This window comes from Mobula hypostoma, chromosome 1 (assembly GCF_963921235.1).
Source record: "Mobula hypostoma chromosome 1, sMobHyp1.1, whole genome shotgun sequence".
NCBI classification, from domain to species: domain Eukaryota; kingdom Metazoa; phylum Chordata; class Chondrichthyes; order Myliobatiformes; family Myliobatidae; genus Mobula; species Mobula hypostoma.
In genome coordinates, this window is record NC_086097.1 from 207,934,173 (window position 1) to 207,957,407 (window position 23,235).

The 23,235-nt window shown below is 39.4% G+C and overlaps 1 protein-coding gene across 3 annotated transcripts in view; it reads right to left on the bottom strand.

Moving 5' to 3' along the window:
* The window catches only part of atp6v1h (ATPase H+ transporting V1 subunit H), a 98,648-nt gene that overhangs the window by 7,567 nt on the left and 67,846 nt on the right, over nt 1-23,235 (bottom strand). For all 3 annotated transcript variants that reach the window (XR_010019857.1, XM_063063600.1, XM_063063610.1), the window contains exons 9-13: nt 21,449-21,641; nt 10,289-10,467; nt 6,910-7,035; nt 6,701-6,802; nt 5,718-5,831 (exon numbers count right to left, since the gene is read on the bottom strand). Coding sequence is in view for 2 of the 3 variants with exons in the window: in XM_063063600.1 (XP_062919670.1) it covers nt 5,718-5,831; nt 6,701-6,802; nt 6,910-7,035; nt 10,289-10,467; nt 21,449-21,641 (714 nt within the window). In the remaining variant the exon portion in view is untranslated. The remainder of the gene's footprint in view (nt 1-5,717; nt 5,832-6,700; nt 6,803-6,909; nt 7,036-10,288; nt 10,468-21,448; nt 21,642-23,235) is intronic.

Consider the following 23,235-nt stretch of genomic DNA (forward strand, 5'->3'; position numbering starts at 1 on the left):
GCAGTCAAAGTGAAGGATAATCCAAAGAGCTTTTACAGGTATATTAAGAGTAAAAAGATTGTAAGGGATAAAATTGGTCCTCTTGAAGATCAGAGTGGTCGGCTATGTGCGGAACCAAAGGAAATGGGGGAGATCTTAAATGGGTTTTTTGTGTCTGTATTTACTAAGGAAACTGGCATGAAGTCTATGGAGTTAAGGGAAACAAGTAGTGAGATCATGGAAACTGTACAGATCGTAAAGGAGGAGGTGCTTGCTATCTTGAGGCAAACTAAAGTGGATAAATCCCTGGGACCTGACAGGGTATTCCCTCGGACCTTGAAGGAGACTAGTGTTGAAATTGCAGGGGCCCTGGCAGATATATTTAAAATGTCAGTGACTACGGGTGAAGTGCCGGAGGATTGGAGAGTGGCTCATGTTGTTCCGTGTTTAAAAAAGGATCAAAAAGTAATCCAGGAAATTATAGGCCGGTGAGTTTAACGTCAGTAGTGGGTAAGTTATTGGAGGGAGTACTAAGAGACAGAATCTACAAGCATTTGGCTAGACAGGGACTTAGTAGGGAGAGTCAACATGGCTTTGTGCGTGGCAGGTCATGTTTGACCAATCTATTGGAGTTTTTCGAGGAGGTTACCAGGAAAGTGGATGAAGGGAAGGCAGTGGATATTGTCTACATGGACTTCAGTAAGGCCTTTGACAAGGTCCCACATGGGAGGTTAGTTAGGAAAATCCAGTCGCTAGGTATACATGGAGAGGTGGTAAATTGGATTAGACATTGGCTCAATGGAAGAAGCTAGAGAGTGGTGGTAGAGAATTGCTTCTCAGAGTGGAGGCCTGTGACTAGTGGTGTGCCACAGGGATCAGTGCTGGGTCCATTGTTATTTGTCATCTATATCAATGATCTGGATGATAATGTGGTAAATTGGATCAGCAAATTTGCTGATGATACAAAGATTGGAGGTGTAGTGGACAGTGAGGAAGGTTTTCAAAACTTGCAGAGGGATTTGGACCAGCTGGAAAAATGGGTTGAAAAGTGGCAGATGGAGTTTAATACAGACAAGTGTGAGGTATTGCACTTTGGAAAGACAAACCAAGGTAGAACATACAGGGTTAATGGTAAGGCACTGAGGAGTGCAGTGGAACAGAGGGATCTGGGAATACAGATACAAAGTTCCCTAAAAGTGGCGTCACAGGTAGATAGGGTCGTAAAGAGAGCTTTTGGTACATTGGCCTTTATTAATCAAAGTACTGAGTATAAGAGCTGCAATGTTATGGTGAGGTTGTATAAGGCATTGGTGAGGCCGAATCTGGAGTATTGTGTTCAGTTTTGGTTACCAAATTACAGGAAGGATATTAATAAGGTTGAAAGAGTGCAGAGAAGGTTTACAAGGATGTTGTCAGGACTTGAGAAACTCAGTTACAGAGAAAGGTTAAATAGGTGAGGACTTTATTCCCTGGAGCGTAGAAAAATGAGGGGAGATTTGATAGAGGTATATAAAATTACGATGGTTATAGATAGAGTGAATGCAAGCAGGCTTTTTCCACTGAGGCAAGGGGAGAAAAAAACCAGGGGACATGGGTTAAGGGTGAAAGGGGAAAAAGTTTAAAGGGAACATGGGGGGGGGGGCTTCTTCACACAGAGAGTGGTGGGAGTGTGGAATGAGCTGCCAGACAAGGTGGTAAATGTGGGTTCTTTTTTAACATTTAAGAATAAATTGGACAGATACATGGATGGGAGGTGTATGGAGGGATATGGTCTGTCTGCAGGTCAGTGGGACTAGGCAAAAAATTGTTCGGCACAGCCAAGAAGGGCCAAAAGGCCTGTTTCTGTGCTGTAGTTCTTCTATGGTTTCTAATATATTCAGATAAACTAATGGACAAGGAGAACAGAAGGATTTGGGTTACTGTCTGTGCAGGCAGAATTTATTAGGTGATAATTAAATAATGGTACCCAAGTATGGCTCATCGGAAGTTGTACAAGGACTTCAGTAAGTTGTACAGTTGTACAAGGCCTTGGTGAGACCACACCTGGAGTATTGTGTGCAGTTTTGGTCCCCTAATCTGAGGAAAGACATCCTTGCCATAGAGGGAGTACAAAGAAGGTTCACCAGATTGATTCCTGGGATGGCAGGACTTTCATATGAAGAAAGACTGGATCGACTAGGCTTGTACTCGTGGGAATTTAGAAGATTGAGGGGGGATCTGATTGAAACGTATAAAATCCTAAAGGGATTGGACAGGCTAGATGCAGGAAGATTGTTCCCCATGTTGGGGAAGTCCAGAACGAGGGGTCACAGTTTGAGGATAAAGGCGAAGCCTTTTAGGACTGAGATTAGGAAAAACTTCTTCACACAGAGAGTGGTGAATCTGTGGAATTCTCTGCCACAGGAAACAGTTGAGGCCAGTTCATTGGCTATATTTAAGAGGGAGTTAGATATGGCCCTTGTGGCTAGGGGGATCAGAGGGTATGGAGGCAAGGCTGGTGCAGGGTTCTGAGTTGGATGATCAGCCATGATCATAATAAATGGCGGTGCAGGCTCAAAGGGCCGAATGGCCTACTCCTGCACCTATTTTCTATGTTTTCTATGAAATGCATTTCAATTTGTTGCACAAAATCTGTACTCGTAAGCAACACAAAATAGCTCTCAAAGAAAATAATAATAATCATAAAGGAAACCTACACTTTGTTCTTACCTCCCCGCCATCTCTCTACAAAACACCTTCATGTACTGAAGCAGGATTAATGACCTGAAATGTTGACTGTTCCTTACTCCATAGATGCCAGCTGTTTCATTATTTTAGTTTTTAAAATTTTTATCATAATGAATTCTGTTGCTGAAATAAGTCAACTGTTTATCATTGTCAAATTATGAATCATATAATTAGGTTTTATTTATTTTTAAAGTTCTAAACCAAGACTAAAAGGTCAAGGTTGATTTATTGATATTTTAAAAGTTTTTTGAATCACAACTACAAATCAAATATATCTGTGTTACAATGGCACAGGTACTCCTTGAAATAACACAATTATGTCTCTGGGTCCATATTCTCAATTTGTCAAGTTATTGCTCTAACAACCAAACAATGTTAGAGGGTACAAAAATATAGTCAGTTATAGTTAATTGGAACTATTAATAATAATCATTTGCCAGTCTTGGACTGTCTTCTACTGCAAGAACCACCAGTTCATCTTTAGATTTTATTTTAAAAATGAAGCAGCAACTGAAATCATAGGTGTAGCTGTGTCACAGATTGCTATTCATCTGGTAATAGCTGCACCTGTTGACTCAGATACCTTGAAATTACAGACTGCAGTTACTTGACCTAATGGACTATGAAACTACCCACAGTACTTAGAAAGGCAGCATTTGGAAAAGACTAATAGGTGCCTTTAGATTTTGCAGAACATGGAAAGGAATCTTGTTATTCATATTATTGTATTAGAAATAGAACTCTAATGGCTGCAACAGAAAGTTACCCTGGAAATACATCATGTATTATGAAGTAAAATAGACCGGATGAAGTTCAAGTCAATCTCTGCTTGAGTAATTGCTGGATGGTAAGAGAAGAAGTGAAAGGACAAGTGCTTAATCTTCTCCAGATGCATGGGAAAGTGTCATGGGTCATGAATGATAATCTCCGAGCCGGCAGAAATTGCAAAGTACAAATCTCTGATCGAGTATAGTTCATTCTGTGTTCACAAGGTGGTCCCCTCTACAGTGAAGAAATTAAACACAGACTAGGCTGGGTGACCACTTTCTAGAACATTCACACTCATTCCACAGGATGAACTTCAACTTCCTGTTGTATGCCACTGCCATTCCAACCAGTCCACAGCTTTCTCCGCTGGCCTGATGAGATGCAAAGCAGATTAGAAAAAATAAGTTTATTTTCTTTCTAGGCACTTTGCAACCTTTTGGAATGAACATCCAACTTTTCAACCAGACAATTTGCTTTAACCTCTTTAATCCACCCAGAAAAACTCTTGACATCAATCTTCAATCCCAAGTTCATCAGCATCACCATCATCTGAACACCAGTCAAAATGCTGCTTCTCAGCTTCCCCACCACAACAGGCAACACAACCACTTGCAGACAAAAGAACAAAATTAGAAGATATTCAGGCAGTAAGACCTGATTTCAGAAAACCACTGAGGGAACATAGCTTGATGCTTGCATCATGGAGAGAGATAAATTGGATGGGGAGCCATTACTCAAAGCTTCAGAAAGCTCTATTCTTGCTATCCAGTCTGCACCTGGTCTCACTGGTGTTCCCTTTGTCAAGCGCCTTCGCTATATCTGCTGTGCCAGCCAAGCCTCGCCGTTTTAATTACATTTCCCATTCTCACACCAATATACCTGTCTCTAGTCTCCTCCACTGCCAAGTTAAGGCCAAATGAACATCAGAGGATTGGACCTCATTTCACTTGGGCACTCTCCATATTGGCAGAATGAACACTGAATTCTAAAACATACAATAATCACTGCCATCTGTCCTCCCTCCCCCACCTTTATTTCACTCATCCTGATCTACCTGGCACCCAATGCCCTCTCTTTTGCCTTCCCCGCCCTCTCAATCTGCCTGACACACATTCGTCTCCCTTTATTCCCTAGTCCACCTTCCTCACCATCTGAGTCCATCTTCAACCCTATGTCATTTCCACCTATCATCTGCCAGCTACTAACATCATACCCACTCTCCCTCCTTTTTCAGCTGCTTTTCATGCACTCACCTGGATCTACATATCACCGGCCAATTGTTTACTCCACCCCTTCCCTCCACCATTTCATACAGGCCACCTCCTCTCTTTCAGACCTGATACAGAAGACAAACAAACTCCTTGCTGTCATATGCACGTGTGAAGCAAGGCATTCCTGATACAAATCCTACTATGCAATGCAAGCCAACATAATAGCCCCAGGGTTGCCATGTTGCTGGATAGCTTAGCCTAGGTGTCCAATGCCTTGAAATTCAGTAACATTAACTAAAGATTGGCTTTAACATGAAGAAAACCTAAAAATAATTTAAAACAAATTAAAAATTCGAGTTGCCCTCCATGTGCCTCAGTCCTTTTCAGCAGTTCCTTCTCAATGAAATCAATCGCTACTGATTTAGTTGCAATTTGGACGGCTACTAGTTCAGGTGCCACTTTTTGTATCTCAAATATCATTCTGATATTCTGAATGATGTTCATTCTGAGCTGCTGGACTCTAGGAAGGGTCAAATAGCTGGCAAAGTCCCAGAACATACACCATTAAGAACTTTGGGACATAGATATTCACATTGGTATTCTCAACTTCTTGGTGTAGACAAATACCAACAGTGCACATTTCTGAAAAAGTGAAACGTTAAAAATGTATTGGTAAGGACAAGAAGGGAATAATAAGGTTGCTTTGAACAATGCAGAAACATTAGCTGTATCATAAAGAATGGTATTAATTTCTAATGTAAAATTTACTGATTATAGTTCGAATAATTATTAAAATTTCTAAAGCCCTTCGAAAACTTTTCACTCTGCTTCTTAGTCATTTAAGAAAATGCCGCTGTCTCATAAGTGAGAGAGAAAAACACTTAAAAACCTTGAAAGTGATTAAATGTGTCAAGTACATTATTGAGTATTTTATCACAAAACTATCAGGTTCCATTACAGAGGAGGGACTCTAATGTAAGAGTTTCAAATGTAAAACATCCCAAATTTCATATTAAAGAGATAAATACATACCAGTTGTGGACCATCAGTTTCTGTACTGCCAAAAGAGCATTGTAACGTACTTGCTGATCTTCATGATGCATATGGTTCATTACAAGTTGTTTGCCTCCAAGTTGCTCAATTACACTGAGAAGCAAGCATTCACAATGAATAAAGGTTTGTGATTTTCTTTTTAAATTGTGACTTAACTGTATGTTGCAATCAGGCACCCAGGGCCTTCTAAATCCAAAGAACGTAAGTTTAATGAGAAGGAGAAGATTTAAAAGGGATCTAAGGGGTAATCACACACACACCACACACACACAGCATATAGAATGTGCTGCCAGAAAAAGTGGTTGAGGCAGGTACAAAAGTGACATTTAAAAGGAAACTTAACAGCTACATGGGTAAGAAAGAATTGAAGAGATATGGGCCAATTGCCATAAATGAAAAATTGAGATATATTGTGAATTTACCCGAATGATACTGAGAGTAAAAGAATTAAATATGAAGTTAGATTAAATGCATGATGGTTGTTCTCCTTTCAGAAGGGGTAATCCTAAACAAAATGGTCAGAGTCTAACTGGATGGCTGTTCTGAATTGCTTAAGCCTGTTTTTTTTTATATAAAAGAACTCAGTTGCTTTAAAATTTAGTTACAATTGTAAAGCTGAACCAGGAGTGAACGATGCCAACATTATGGACAAGCAGAAACAATTTTTTCAGTCCTTTGGGTATATACCTTCATCAGTGCAGCAATAATTCAAAATGAAAATTTAATGAAATACAGGAAATAACTTGATAAGGATCATGTTATATATAAATATGTTATATGCACTAACTGCTCTGTAACGTACTAGTATTTCAATGAATTTTAGATGCAGCTGAAGAATGCATATCTGATGTTGAATTACTGATGAAAGAAACTACCTTCTCGTTTTCACAACAAATATCCACAAAACAATGATAATTTAGAATTACACTTTATGCAAATTTTAATCAGTGACGATATTTTACCGTTTTCCCCGAGGGTAGTGACGCACATATTCACCAACGTCATGTGCAGCCACTGCCAAGACTTGCGGGTCATCAGAGACTTCCAAAAGTCTTGTTAGAATCCTTAGCAATACAAAAATAGAGATTAGCATGCATTTCTTTCACATTGTAATCAAAAATTTAATTGTTTGAATGCTAGTGCAGTAATTGCAAATACTCGTTTAATTTACTTCAGTAATTCATAATTTTTCTCATTCAATCTTGCAGCATTTTCTCGCCAGAATTTTTCTGATTTGTGAACAGGGCTCCACTCCAGACGTCCTGACTTCAGTTCAGAGCTATATTCATCAAAGGAACTGGAAGTGTAGAATGGTATGGGTGTGTGAGGGTGGGGAAGGTGGAATGGAAGAACAGAGAAAAAAAATCAATACTGCATCCATGTAAAACAAGAAATGCTTTGAAAATTACTGTATAGAAATTTAAAGCTTTTGGCCATGTGAATCAAATGCTGGCATTTTGTTCTATTTCAGTCCTTCCTTAACTCCATATTTGTTTAGACTCCTTTTAGTTGAGTTCACCTCAATCATTCTCTGTGGTAGCATGTATCACATTCTCACCACTCTGGATAAAGTTGTTACTTAATATTTTCCTAACTGTCTTGTATTAACGGCTCTTTATTTTAACCTTCATTCACAGCAGAAATACTAAGTCTCCTCAAAACAATTCACGGTTTTACAATATCTATTAGGTCACTCCACAGAGCTCTCATTTTGAAGGAAAGTGCAGTTGCTTTTTTTAAAATTCTTTTCTGATATGACCACAGGTTTACTTTATCATCCATTGAATGAGGTGCATTTCCTCAACCTCCAGATGTTATCACAGAAGTTCCATAGGGAACTGCCCTGCCTCCCAGACCCTGCCCTCATCATAAGGAATGCTTGCTGCAGATTGCACATTTTACAATTCCATTTCAATCCCTCAAAACAAAATAGTAGCCACCCACGCCTGTATGTCACAGGACATGCACAGCATTTCAAAATTGCTTAATAAATGGAAAACAAAAGTGGCAGTGTCGGGTAATGACCATCTCTACATCTAATCTTTAATATTCAATGGCCATACTTGGCTGAATTCCTCTTTACCACTATCTAGAAACTTAAATGAACCATAAAGAGAAATAGTACACTTACAAGAGCAAGCTAGAAGTTGGGTATCCTGCATTTCATATTTGGAGATGTTCACCAAGGTAGTACCTGATTTGGAATGTATTAGCTACAAGCAGAGGTTGGGCACACCTGCATTGTTTTCCTAAAGCACTGAAGGCTAAGGGGTGACCTTATAGAAGAATATAAAATTATGAGAGGAAGAATAGACGAGGTAGTCCTTTTACCCCAAATTGGAATTGTTAAACAGTGGAGCGCTCAGGTTTATGGAAGAGGAAGAAAGTTTAAAGGACCTTTTTTACATAAAGTGCTTCATTTCAGAGTGGTATGTGCCAGGAATGCATTACTAGAGAGGTGGAAGTGGATATGATACCAATGTTTAAGTTGTATTCAGACAGACAAAGGAAACGGCAGCTGCTCTGCCTCTAGAGATGCTGTTTGATTTATATGCAGTTCGTTTTGTACAAATGTCACTTCCTGTTCATAAGCTGTTTATTTTTTAAACAACATTTCCTGCATGGTTTTATTTGAATTTTGAATTGGAACAAACATGATAGAAAGGCATTCATTTCCATCCACTCTTCACTTGCCCTTGAAATAGCAATATCTTTTCATAAAGTTTTCTCACTTAAAGTCCTGAAGAAAGCTTCCAGCTCGGGTGATTTTTGAGAAGGTGTTTAACTCACTGCCTAGCTCTGTCTACAACACACTGCGAAGCCAGTGAAGTGAAAAGCATCGCTGAGGACTGGAAAGGGGTCTGAACACTGTATGCTACAAGGTCAATTGCCAAGCCCTGGAAGTCAGGTTAGAATATGGTGCATTACTGAAATAAAATCACAATTAGTATAACACGCAGCGCAAACCCACGCCAGAGTTGAAGCAGCAAGAACGAGAGCAGTGAATGTTAAGTGTGAAGTTGAAATGCTAATGGATTAAAAAATTGTTTAGACATGGAGTAAATTTATGTTGAAGCTACACCGAGTGTGCTCAAGAAGGAGTGCGAAGCTGAGGCTGCTTTAGCACAGGCAAAGGTGTACAAAGCAGCAAAGATAGGAACCAGCTTCATGCCTTGCTCCACACCAAACTTTTCCCCCAATCCTCCTTCTGAACTCGCATCCTCTGCTTCAGGTTCAGATCCAAAGAAAGATAAATACTCATTTAACGTAGAAAGTGACAAGTGCCCAAGGTCACACAACTTGGTGGTTCACCACTTGATATGAGCACACGAGTGCTGAATACTGCACCACGTGCATCAGTGGCTCACCTTTCAACAGAAGCTACCACAGAACCAACTGCACAGCCCTCACTCGCTGCACCAGGCTGTGGTGATAAATCACCACTGGACAAAAGTTTGGGTGAGATGGTGAAACTGGCCAGAGAAGCCCGGAGGCAGATTCAGACTGAATGTGGACAAGACAGTCATCCTGAGAGTGGTGGAGAATCTGGGGAGGGTAGCAAGGAGAACTGGAGAAACAATAACAAAATATTGCAGAACACGTATAGAGGAGAGACACAGTGCAGCAAGCACCAGTGGACTCCAGGGAAGTGAGCTAAGAGCTTATTAGCGTTGCAGAAGAATTAAACCCAGAGGTAAATTCAGGGCCAGCAACTTGGGCTACTGGTTCCAGCACACGCACAGCAGAACACAGCAAGAAGCTAGCTGAGTATCCATTCCATGTAGCTACTTACCACCTACATTCTAAACACATATTCTGGAACATAAATTATCAGAAGTGGAGCCAGTGGATTTGTCGTGGAGTCAAGAGGAGAGGGCTGCTTAACCCTGCGAACTCTCATTGACTGCAACTATATTCCCAACAACAGAGATGAAAGCACAGCTCCTGAAGCTGCACAGAGTCGTTCACATCTCAAGGACATAGCTGAGTATTACTTGACTCTAATGCTGAGATACTCCTGTCACTTGGCAGAGACACCACCTGGGCACATAAGGTACGTGAACAGCACAATGGATGGCGCGATGTACCTCATGCCTAAAGACAGGACCTGGATTGGCTCATAGTGGTGAAGTTTGCATTGATGGTGCTCAACAGCCCACCGTCAGCACATTTAAGACTAATGTCCTGGAGAATGGGCGCCAAAGTCATCCAGACGCTGGCACATTTGTAAGCAACCTCTCTGTGCAGAGCAACTGAATCGGGCAAATGTCAGAATCCTCTTTGTTGTTCAAAGATAAGTGTATTCAGAAAATGTGCAGTGCATCACAAAGCAGGGACCTCTCCAAATCTCACGAATTCTGACTCTTTCTTGACTATGAATTGGAGGAAATATTAAGAGGGCACAGATTCATATGAGCAGATAAATGCTCCCCACATGAAGAAACAGAAGCATATAATGGCAGTTATATGTCTTTGCTTTCATCATTTTTACCAATGTTAACTACATTACATCAGACCTTCAGTCACAGATAACTATGAACATAACTAACCTAAGATCTTGGACACTTTCTCCAAGCTTTTCCAGTAGAAATTTGATGTCATCAGCAATGTCTTCATCATCGTATTTCTGCTGCTCAAGATTCTCCAACTGTTTAAGAACCTTGCACTGGATCATTGCAAGTGCATATTCCTGATGTGTTTCTCTTTCCGCAGATTTTTCCAGAAGATTCTGTTGAAAATAAATTGATCAAACGTTATTTATATTTTTACATATTTGTCTCCAAAAAAATAACAACACTCATTTCTATTATTGGAGCTCCTAACATTCGCCAGCACTCATTTTAAAAAGGAGCAAATGTAAACACAAGGGACACAAACGACAAAATGCACATGCACACCCTGTGGTTACAGGGGGAATGTGTAAATTACACACAGATAGGACAGGGCTTCAGAGCTGTGAAATTCAATCCTTTCTCAACACTTTCAAGATATAAACAGCATTTGTGCTGAGCTGACAATTGGAAAATATTTTTCAGACATGCAAGTACGAGACACCCTTTCTACCACGGTACCAAAGCATCACTGTCCTATATTTCCTAACACTGAGAGTCACTATTGAAGGTTAACTGGAACAACAGCACAAAGACTGATCAATTTTAAACTGTAGCTTGACCATAGAATTTTATTTTAGCCATAATGACTTCTGTGGATTGTCTTGATCTCTAGTAGTCCACATTGGAACTTACCCAAGGATAAAAGTTTCCTTAAATTAATCCATTGTGGCAACTCTAAAAAGAATTGAATTAAAGAATCTGGTCATAACTAACTTGAAATACTAAGCATAATATAGCTCATCATACTCAAATGTCTGGGAGACAGTGCTCCTTCCACCCTTTACATTGGTCTGAGAGCTCCTGAGAAATGACAGTGAACCCAAGGTTCTCAATATCATGCCACATGCTGCTGCATCTTTTTGAGTGACCATGGGCCAGGTAGTCACATGAGTTGGCACTTACACCACATAACTCTAATTTTAAAAATGTGAAGAGAACATCAGTAAATCTGTAGTTATGTTTCAGATGAAGGAAAAGCCAGACTTACTAAGCTATCATTAGATTAATATGGAAGAAAACATTCCATCATACACTGAAACCTGGACCAATCTTCACATGCAAATGACATGAATTATATACACTTAAACCCTTCCACTTGTCACTGTCAAGTGATACTTGCAGAAATAACAAATTTCTGATCACTGTTCATGGATTGTGACAAGTATGTTTTGTGCATGTTAACATTAGGACAGTCATCAGAATCAATTTCGGTTTAGAAAATAATAGAGCTACAGCAGCAGGCCATGTGTTTCTGCAATTGCTCTGCTATTGATCATAGTTGATAGTTTGCCATAAATACACTCTACTACCGAATAACCACTCCCTTTAATTGCTTTCATAACCAGCCCTGAATATTCTCCTATGTGTGCCCCAACAGCAGCACCATCAGCAACACCAACCCCCAGGTCAGAATCACTGACAGTATCCAAATAAAAAATGCTGATGCCACGGGAGCATAGCAGTTAGTGCGACACCATTGCAGCTTGAGGTGCCAAAGTTCAAAAGTTAATCCCAGCGTCCTCTGTACATCCTTCGCATTGAATGTGTGGGTTTTCTTTGGGTGCTCCAGTCTTCTCCCAGAGTCCAATGACGCAGTGGGTAGGTTAACTGGTCATTGTAAATTGTCTCGTGATTAGGTGAGGTAAAATCAGGGTGGTTGAAGGTGCAGTTCGAAGGGCTGGAAGGGATTATTCTGCACTGTATTTTGAAATGAGTAAATTTTTTTTAAATGCCGATTAATGCAGAATCAATTTTGCTCACTGGCTATAAGGATTGGAACCAACCAGCTTTTTGATTGAAGTATCAAGAGTAAAATTATCCAACCCGAAGACTGGAACAATTATAAATGTACAGGAAATGTGCTTCTTCCCAGGTAAATTATTGAATTCTTTAATCTCAGTAATATATGAAAGCTAAACTGCAAATAATGGTATTGATTTTGAAGTTTAAAGATTATTGAAATGGATATTGCATGATATTAACAAACCCTTTCAATTTATTTTCTTACAAAGACAAAAGTGATGGCAATAAAATACTCAACAGATCGACCCTGTAGCAGAAACACAATGTTACCTTGTGGCCCATTTTTCAATGAGCACCTTACTCTAGTGTCCATGCCAAATTAGAAGTTCGTAAATTTCATACTTGCAAGACCTTCCTTTTCCACCCCATCATTGTCCAGTAAGAGTTCAATCATTGTCTAATGTATAAACATTTCACATGCTGTCTGATCTACAGTGGCTTCGTGGATGAAGAGTGGGAGATACACAAGAATGTAAATTTGCAGTAGATCCAAGAGTTCAGGCTTTGGACAAGCAAGAAAAGTTAGATGCATTTATTATTTTTTCTGATGTTTTATCTGAAGTTTTATTAAAGCCTGTTGTGTTAAGAAAACAGCCTACAAGAATACAAGAACTTCAGCTGAATGAAGCTTAGAGTTTCAGAGGTGAACAAAATACCAAGATACCACGGGGGGATAGGGCGAGGGGAAAAGAAGAGAAAAACATTCTTCGCAATTGTCTTTACATTTTAATGGGGGAAACACTGAGTTAGATATCTGGGTAGGGGGTAGGAGATAGAAAAAGCTTTATGAAAAAGAGAGGGCAACGAAGGAGAACAAAGCAGAGTTAAGATTATAAAATACTTTGGGATTTTCCTTGATTAAGAGCATGAGGGTAACCAAAGAAAGAGCTAAACTAATGCTTACATTACAGAGCTTAATACCACTTCAACAGCAAATGCAATTTGTTAATTACTGCATATTTAACTAAGGCACAATATTGCCATAATCAGGCTAAAATGTGTTCCTATTTTAAATTTACAGTGGCCAATTAACCAATCAACCTGCGCATCTCTTCAGTATCAGAAGAAACTGGCATGACAGGAAATACATGCAAACTCCACACTGAACCCTGGTATCTAGTGGTGAGGCAGATCGCGGATCCCACTCAACCGCATACATCTGTCTTCTTGCCATATCCTTTGATGCCCTGATCAATCAGGAAACTATCAACTTCCGCTTTAAATATACCCACAGATTTGGTCTCCACCACAATCTGTGGCAGAGCATTCCACAGATTCACTACTCTCCGACTAAAAAATTCCTCCTTACCTCTGTTTGAAAAAGTTGCCCCTCAATTTTGAGGCTGTGTCCTCTAGTTCTGGATACCCCCACCAGAGGAAATATGCTCTCCATATCCACCTTATCTGGTCTTGTCAATATTCAGTTGGTTTCAATGAGATCCCCTTGCTTTCATCTGAACTCCAGCGTGTACAGGCCCAGAGTTGCCAAACGCTCCTCTTATGTTTCCTTTCTTTTGCATTCTTCCCTTCTTAAAGAGTAGAGTGACATTTGCAATTTTCCAGTTTTCCAGGACCATGCCAGAATCAAGTGATTCCTGAAAGATCATGACCAATGCATCTGTTATCTCTTCAGCAACCTCTCTCAGGACTCTGGGATGCTGTCCATCTGGTCCAGGTGACTTATCCACCTTAAGATCTTTCAGTTTGCCTAGTACTTTTTCCTTTGTAATAGCAATGGCACTCACTCCTGTTCCCTGCCCCTCACGGAACTCTAGCACATTGCTTCAACCTTCACTCTGGAAGACACTGGCAAAGTACTAAGTTCATCTGCTATTTCTTCGTTTCCTATTACTAGCTCACCAGTATGATTTTCCAGCATCAACTCTCACCTCCCTTTTTATATAACTAAAAAAACTGTTAGTAACCTGCTCTATATTATTGGCTAGTTTGCCCTCATATTTCATCTTTTCCCTTCTTATAGCTTTTTTAGTTGCCTTTTGTTGGATTTTAAAAGCTTCCCACTCACTTTTGCTACCTTATATATGTGCTTTCCTTCGCTTTTATGCAGTCCTTAACTTTCCTTGCCAGCCATGGTTGCCTACCCCTGCCTTTTGAGAACTACTAATTCTATGGGACACATCTATTCTGCATCTTGTGAACTATTCCCAGAAACTTCAGCCACCTCTGCTCTGTTGTCATCCCCGCCAGTATCCTCCTCCAATCCATCTGGGCAAGCTCCTCTCTCATGCCTCTGTAATGCCTTTTATTCCACTGCAATACTGATACATCTGACTTATGCTTCTCCCTTTCAAATTGCGTATGAATTAAATCATATTATGATTACTGCCTCCTTAGGGTTCCTTTATGTTACGCTCCCTAAAAAATTTGGGTTATTACACAACACCCAATCTAAGATGGTCTTTCCCAAAGTAGGCTCAAGCACAACCACGTCACCTCTTTCTAAAGGTGTAATTCCATCTCTTACCAATAGAGCCACACCACCACCTATGCTATCCTGCCTGTCTTTTCGATACAAGGTATATCTTTGATGTTAAGCTCCCAACCTATGGCCTTCCTTCAGCCACAACTCAGTGATATCCACAATGTCATACCATCCAGTCTCTAATTGCACCACGAGTTCGTCCACTTTATTTCAAATGCTATGCGCATTTAAAGACAGCACCTTCAATCCTACATTTTTCACCTTTTTGAATTTTGCCTCTGTGATACAATTCAACTCTTTGCTCTGCCTGCATTTGTACCCAACAGCTGGCTTCTCCTTCCTTACATTCATGTTACACCCATTTACTTGTAAACCTGCTGGCTCATCCTCAGCTCTATCTTACTGGTTCCCATCCCCCGCTACATTAGTTTAAACCATTCCAACAGCTCTAGTAAACTTGCTAACGTCATCTATGTAAAACATTTTGACTTTATGAAGATTACAATGAAGGACATTAAAAAGAAGTCATGAACAGGAAACTGTCATTTTGGTCTCAAAAGTTGCAATAGTTTAAAAAGCAAATATCAAAATTAATATATTACATCTTTACTGTTTTCCATTAACCAAAGAAATTATTTATATTATGGTAGTAGTGGTATTATGGTTTTGGTATGGAGTGATCCTTGCCTCAGACTGCTTTCTATGGAGACAGAAATACACATGACAACAACACTGGCACTTCGGCAGTTGAAATACAGAGCCAGGACCTTACTGAAGATGACTAATGTCATGTTATTAAATATTTAATAAAAGCAAATGATTAGTCCAATTCAAAATGAACATCAAAGTAGGTTTTAGAAACTGAGAGAATAGTTAATAAACAAAAAGCAAATGCTTTCCCTTTTAAGATGTTATTGTGTTACAATGCACCAACAAGCTAGAAGCTTCTCTGTCTGCTGGATTCATTCTCCAAACTGGAATAATTTTGTTGTAATTTGTATTCTAAATGTCCAAAGCACAAACAGCTGTTTACGTTGTTCACTACAGCTTTCAGAAGTCAAATAATAACCAATTACCCTGAGGTGGTAATTTAATAGCTACTGTGAAACTTCTCCGGCCGCCAGGTTTTCTACAAGAACTTCATTTCATTTTTGCAATTTCTGTGTTTCAATCAGAATATTTTTTAAAACAACATTTTCTGCACCAGTGTTTCAGACAGCTCTTCTTACTTCCCTAACTTCGGCTCTGCTGTGCCAGACCAGACACTCCATTTTCTGCACTTTTGCCTCACCTCTTTTCTCCTAATCAAAACAAGGAAACCTTTCACAATGAATGGAAAATTGTCCAGTTTCTAACAGCTTCAAAATTCTATTACATTTTGCATCTTCCTGCTCTCTTCCAACATTCTATAGAGAGATTATGCCCCTGGGACTGACTTCTACCACTCTTGCTTCTCCATTGCCAGCCCCGTCCTTGCAACTTCTTTTCATACAAATGCAAAAGGTACAATATGCCCATTTATCTTGTTCTTTTGCACCAGTGATCCTGCTAAATCTGCCTTTCTTCCAATTCAATATTTTCTTTTGGTGTTCAGAATGTGGTCCTTGGGGAAACTAAAAGCAGACTGGTTGACCACTGCAGAATACAACCTTTCAATCCACAAGGGCAACTTGAAATTTCCAACTGCCTGTCAATTTAATTCTCCAAACACGATTTTGTCCAAACAATATAACAGGCCAACAATTAGTGCCAAAGTTTAACACAAGTTCAACAATGTAACCTTGAAAGACAGCACCTGCTCTTCTCTCTAAGCAAATTGCATCCCTTGGGACTAAATGAATTCACTTCCAGAAAACCAGCCTCTGTGCTAGAATGAGTCAATTCTGATGGAAGGTAATCCACCTGTAACTACCTCAGTCTTTCTATTCCACCTTCCCACACTCATCACCTACCTTCCCCCAGGAAAAAAAACTTTTCCCAATCTGTTGGGCATTATCAGCATTTTTTATTTCAGTTTTCCAGGGAACTGTTGGGTGTTTCACATTTTTCCACATGCCCCCTTCTCTAACTATCTTTATTCACGCTTATCTTATTTTCATTCCACCCGACAGGACAAGCGTGATTAACCAGCATTCCCTTAGTTGTCATCACAACCTATTTTTCATTCAGAAAGTCTTAGATGTCTATCACATCAAAGACATTCCTTGGGTTCACTACATCCACCTGAACTGTGCATCTATGAACAATTATTAAACTGATACATTAAAATTATTCCACTTCACACAGATGTTGCTTGACACAAAATAACCACAAAAATGGTGGGAGTGTTTAGCCTTCTGAGCTTTTTGATTTTTTTGGATTGATTTGTTAACATGAATTCTACATATTTAAAAAAAAAATTCTACTGCAAGTACATGAGTAATCAGACTTTTAAATTTATTCTTCTGATAGGAAACAAATTGGCCAAGCTGAAAAACTGAAGCTGTACTACCCTGGGGACCAAAGTAAAGTTTTAAGACTTAATCCAATACCTACTGTAAATAAAGCTTCCAAACAGATAAGGTTATCTGAAGTATTAAAATTCAATCATGAATACACCAGGGGTTTGGTAAGTCATGAATCACCCAAAATGATCAGAAATACTAGAACCAAAATAATCTAGAGTAAACCTTAAAACATAAAATATAAAATTCTCCTAGGAATGACTGAGTGAATTCCTTCAAGGACAGAGAATTCAAAACTTAATTTTAGAATCATGTTAAGAAAATATGGATATGCAATTTGATAAACCAGTTAAGTTTCTTCTGCATAAAATATTATTGAAAGTGCATTTAACTCTCTTAGAAAGTACATTTAAATACAATATTTAACATATTAAACAACCTTACTACCTGTATTAACATTAAGTGACAGCCAGAGCATTCTCATTTATCTTCCATGCAGATTAAAACAATCTCAACAGGAATATTTTTATGCAATAGACTGCACAAAGTTCAAAGTAAATTTATTCACAAATTATGTTTATATCACTATATATATCATTGAGATTAATTTTCCTGCAGGCATTCATGGTAGAACAAAGAAATACAATAGAATCAATGAAAAACTACACAGAAAAAGTGACAAGGAATTAATGTAAAAAGACAACAAACTGCACAAATACTAAATAAATAAATCTGAGAACGTATTGTAGAGTCCTTGAAAGTGAGACATGAGGTATAGAGTATTTGAAAGTGACTCACTACAAGGCATCCATGCATTAATGAAGACAGAATAAAGTTGCCAAAGCCTCATCTCTGGAACACTGATGAAGATATAGTAACAATACCAAGAAATTTCATTTTGTCAGTACATATTGAGCACCACTTATTCAAAAACCTCTAAAATCTAGAAGTTTTTGTTTGAGTGCTGACATGATTCTGGACTAGTTCCTGAGGATTGGAGGGTGGCTAATGTAACCCCACTTTTTAAAAAAGGAGGGAGAGAGAAACCGGGGAATTATAGACCGGTTAGCCTAACGTCGGTGGTGAGGAAACTGCTGGAGTCAGTTATCAAGGATGTGATAACAGCACATTTGGAAAGCGGTGAAATCATCAGACAAAGTCAGCATGGATTTGTGAAAGGAAAATCATGTCTGACGAATCTCACAGAATTTTTTGAGGATGTAACTAGTAGAGTGGATAAGGGAGAACCAGTGGATGTGGCATATTTGGATTTTCAAAAGGCTTTTGACAAGGTCCCACACAGGAGATTAGTGTGCAAACTTAAAGCACACGGTATTGGGGGTAAGGTATTGGTGTGGGTGGAGAATTGGTTAGCAGACAGGAAGCAAAGAGTGGGAATAAACGGGACCTTTTCAGAATGGCAAGCGGTGACTAGTGGGGTACCGCAAGGCTCAGTGCTGGGACCCCAGTTGTTTACAATATATATTAATGACTTGGATGAGGGAATTAAATGCAGCATCTCCAAGTTTGCGGATGACACGAAGCTGGGTGGCAGTGTTAGCAGTGAGGAGGATGCTAAGAGGATGCAGGGTGATTTGGATAGGTTGGGTGAGTGGGCAAATTCATGGCAGATGCAATTTAATGTGGATAAATGTGAAGTTATCCACTTTGGTGGCAAAAATAGGAAAACAGATTATTATCTGAATGGTGGCCGATTAGGAAAAGGGGAGGTGCAACGAGACCTGGGTGTCATTATACACCAGTCATTGAAAGTGGGCATGCAGGTACAGCAGGCGGTGAAAAAGGTGAATGGTATGCTGGCATTTATAGCGAGAGGATTCGAGTACAGGAGCAGGGAGGTACTACTGCAGTTGTACAAGGCCTTGGTGAGACCACACCTGGAGTATTGTGTGCAGTTTTGGTCCCCTAATCTGAGGAAAGACATCTTTGCCATAGAGGGAGTACAAAGAAGGTTCACCAGATTGATTCCTGGGATGGCAGGACTTTCATATGAAGAAAGACTGGATGAACTGGGCTTGTACTCGTTGGAATTTAGAAGATTGAGGGGGGATCTGATTGAAACGTATAAGATCCTAAAGGGATTGGACAGGCTAGATGCAGGAAGATTGTTCCCGATGTTGGGGAAGTCCAGAACGAGGGCCACAGTTTGAGGATAGAGGGGAAGCCTTTTAGGACCGAGATTAGGAAAAACTTCTTCACACAGAGAGTGGTGAATCTGTGGAATTCTCTGCCACAGGAAACTGTTGAGGCCAGTTCATTGGCTATATTTAAGAGGGAGTTAGATATGGCCCTTGTGGCTACGGGGGTCAGGGGGTATGGAGGGAAGGCTGGGGCGGGGTTCTGAGTTGGACGATCAGCCATGATCATAATAAATGGCGGTGCAGGCTCGAAGGGCCGAATGGCCTACTCCTGCACCTATTTTCTATGTTTCTATGATGCCACTAATAGAAAATTCCACAGGGTGCTGGGAAGGTTCCCAGGTGATTCGCAAGTCTCTGTGCACCACAGGCAGTTCGGAGACATGACCTCACATACTGACTGGAGCCCAGGAGCCATCACAGCCAGACTTTCATGCATTACTCAGATTACTATGTAAAAATAATGCATATTCTCTGCTGTGTTGTGAAGACATTGTTGAAAATGTCAAAAAGACCTGCATTACCTCTAAGGGTAATAATGAGAAGAGAAAAAAAGGAAGTGTTTATGTTTATCTTTAAGACAAAGTCAAATTCAGTAAGTGTGAAGCAAATGACAGAGTATGGTGTTAAAATGACCACCATCTATGACCTGAAGAAACAGAAGAACAAATTAATAAAATCTATGCCATAAGTAATGAACAGAAGCTAATGAAAAATAGAAAAACACTGCATAAAGTGAAAGCTGAAGATCTCGACTTGTATTGAAAGAGTGGATTCATCAGCTTAGAGAGAACTTATGCCGCTTAACAGTGTGCTGATCTTGAAATAAGCTCTATCACGATGAACTGAAGACTGAAAGTAATTGTGAATATACAGCTACTGGTTGCAGAAATTTAAGAAAAGGCAAGAAATTAATTTTTTAAAGATTTGTGGTGATAAAGCCCTTGTTAATCACGAAGCAGCATAGAAATTGAAGGGCTACAGCAGTGTGCATTCGTAACAGAACAAGGAATCATGTCATTTATAAAATCAAAGAAAGATTGCTACAAGCAAAAACCGTAGTTAGTGAGACATATGAAACAGGAAGAAGTATTTTAAAAGGTCATCCAGCACAGTGCCTCCTCATCCTGAGAGCATCTACTTCCAGGTCCCTCATCTGCAACCATGTTCCTCCTCACAATACTGATAATGACAATGTACTCTCTCTCAAGTTTCTCACACCTTATGTAGTTTGGTGCTACATTTATCTTCCTTTGTAGGCAAAGATCATCATTTTTTGTTGGGCAATTTAGAACATTATTTTTACATGAAATCTGAATTTCTCCACCTAAAATTCCAGGATTGAGTGCAACATGACCAGTGTCATTCTGGCATTAAAAATAAAATGTTGACTTTTTCCAATTTTCATTACACTTACCTGTATTTACCTATACTTAAATTCCATCTTTTGTTTTTATACCTTACATAAAACCTAAAAATGTGGAATACATTGTACTGTAACCTTTTAATCAAAACACAGTATCGTAGGTGGAGAATTAAAGCCTGTTGTTGTTTGCTGTTGTTTAACAGCTGATTCAGATATTCTCCCGCTGCTGTTGTGCTACTTGTGTGACCCTGCACACATTATATTTTCATTATATTAATCGTATGTAATAATTGTTACATAGACATAGCTAGGGTGCCCAGTACTGCATCAACAAAATGTTTACCAATGTTAACATAAATTTAACTCACAGATACTGCTGTTTCTAGGGCAAATAAACAGAGAATGGAGATTGATGTCTTTCCTTCATGTGCTTTAGATTGAATCAAAATCAACACAAGCAGGAAATGATATAAGAACATTGCTTACAGTACTGTGTAAGTCTTAGGTAGCCTAGCTATATATATGTGCTATATGTGCAATGAACAAGTGTAAGACAAATAGTTCTTAGTGGTAGCACATAAATTTAGAGTTGGGAATGATGGCAATACCAAACAACCAGTGACCATCCACCTGGGCAGTGGAAGTAGTGATAGCTCACCTTCCTGATGGTTCAATGCACACATTGTTTCAGGCACAAAATTATTAAAAATAATCATATAAAACTTCAGTGTATATCCATAAACTGTATATGTAATGCAAATGAACTTTGTGCTTTCACTTGGGTCTCATTCCCAAACTATTTCATTAAACAGATGCAAATATTCCAAAATATGGATTAGGGGTAGTCTAACCTGTATCATAAATTTATATGTATATACATACCCTAAATGTTGCCAGGATGATCCTGGTTACTTTTTCTTTCACAGACTCCTGAAGAATATCAGATAAAGCTGGGACAATATTCAGTCTGCGTAGATGTTCACATAATTGTGGACTAAAGGCCAATAACCAGAAGGAGAAGATCATCTGATACTGTAACTGGAAGCCACATTTATTGTTTATAACAGCTATAATGCTGTAAAGTGGAAAAACAGAAATTAAATAAAAAATTGCATTTTTGATGCATAATTGTATACTTAAATTAAAAAATTCAAAATAGTTTTCAAAAGTCTAATGTAACCTTTTCTTAAAACCTTTAATGCACAAAAAGAAAAATGAATGTGCCAATGAAAACATTATTCAATATTTAATTCATACTTAGACATAGTTTATTTCCTTAAGGTATTTCAGAATCAGAAGCAGGTTGATTAACTAACACACACACACAATGCTGGGGGAAGCTCAGCAGGTCAAGTAGCATCTATGGACAAAAATGAACAATTAGCTTTTTGGACCAAGAACCTTCAGCAGGATTGGTAGGAGAATCTCTTGTGTCTCAGTTTTATAATCACTGACATATTTTGTGAAATTTGTTGCTTTGTGTCAACAGTATCGTAGAAGACAAAGACAAGTTTAAAAAATAAACTTTGCAAAAGATGACTAATGAGATGGTGTTCATGGGTACATGGACTGTTCAGAATTCTGATGGCTGTGGGGAAAAAACATTCTTAAAACATTGAGTGTGGGTCTTCAGGCACCTGTATCTTCTCCCTAATGGTAGTAATGAGAAGACTGGGATGGTAAGGAAATGTAATGATGGATGCCACCTTCTTGAGCCACTGCTTTTTGAAGATGTCTTCAATGGTGAGGAGGGTTATGTTCATGATGAAATTGTGACAGTCGACAACCCTCAGAGGTCTCTTTTGATCCTGTGCATTTGAAGTTCCATACTAGCCTGTGATGTAACCCATGACATACATGAAATAAAGTCACTGGCCTGCCTTCTTCATGACTGCATCAATATGTAGGGCCCAGGACAGATCCTCTGAGATGCTGACACCCAGGAACTTGAACTTAAGACAAGGTTGGATAGGTTGGTGCATAGTAGGAGAATTAAGGGTTATGGGGAAAAGACGGGTGGTTGGAGATGAGTCCAGGACCAGATCTGCCATGATCTTATTGAATGGTGGAGCAGGCTCAACGGGCCAGATAGCCTACTCCTGTTCCGGTTTCTTATGTTCTTATATGTAAACTGTTTACACGTTCCACCACAGAACCCCACACTGAGGACTGGTGTGTGTTCTCCTTCCTGAAGTGCACATTCAGTACCTTGGTCCTGCTGACAATGAGTGCGAGGTTGTTGTTGCAATGACACTATCTATCTCACTACCTTATGCCTTCTCATCACCATCTGTGATTCTGCAAACTACAGTAGTGTCATCAGTGTATCTATAAATGAAAGTGGCGCTGTGCCTAGCCATACAGACGTGAGTTTAGAGAGAGTAGAGCACTGAGCTAAACACGTATCCTTAAGGTGGACTTGTGTTGAATTGCCAGCGAGGGGATGTTATTTACTGAACTACACTAACTATAATTTTGTGACAAGAAAGTCTGAGAACAAGTTGCAGAGGGAGGCACAGGGCCCCAGATTTTACAGCTTGTCGATTAGTACTGAGAGTACAATGGTGTTGAATGCTGAACTGTAATAAACTGCAGCCTGACGCAGGTAGTCGATGAGGCAGCTCAGCCTACTCTTCTTGGGAACTGGTATGACTGATATCCTTTTGTAG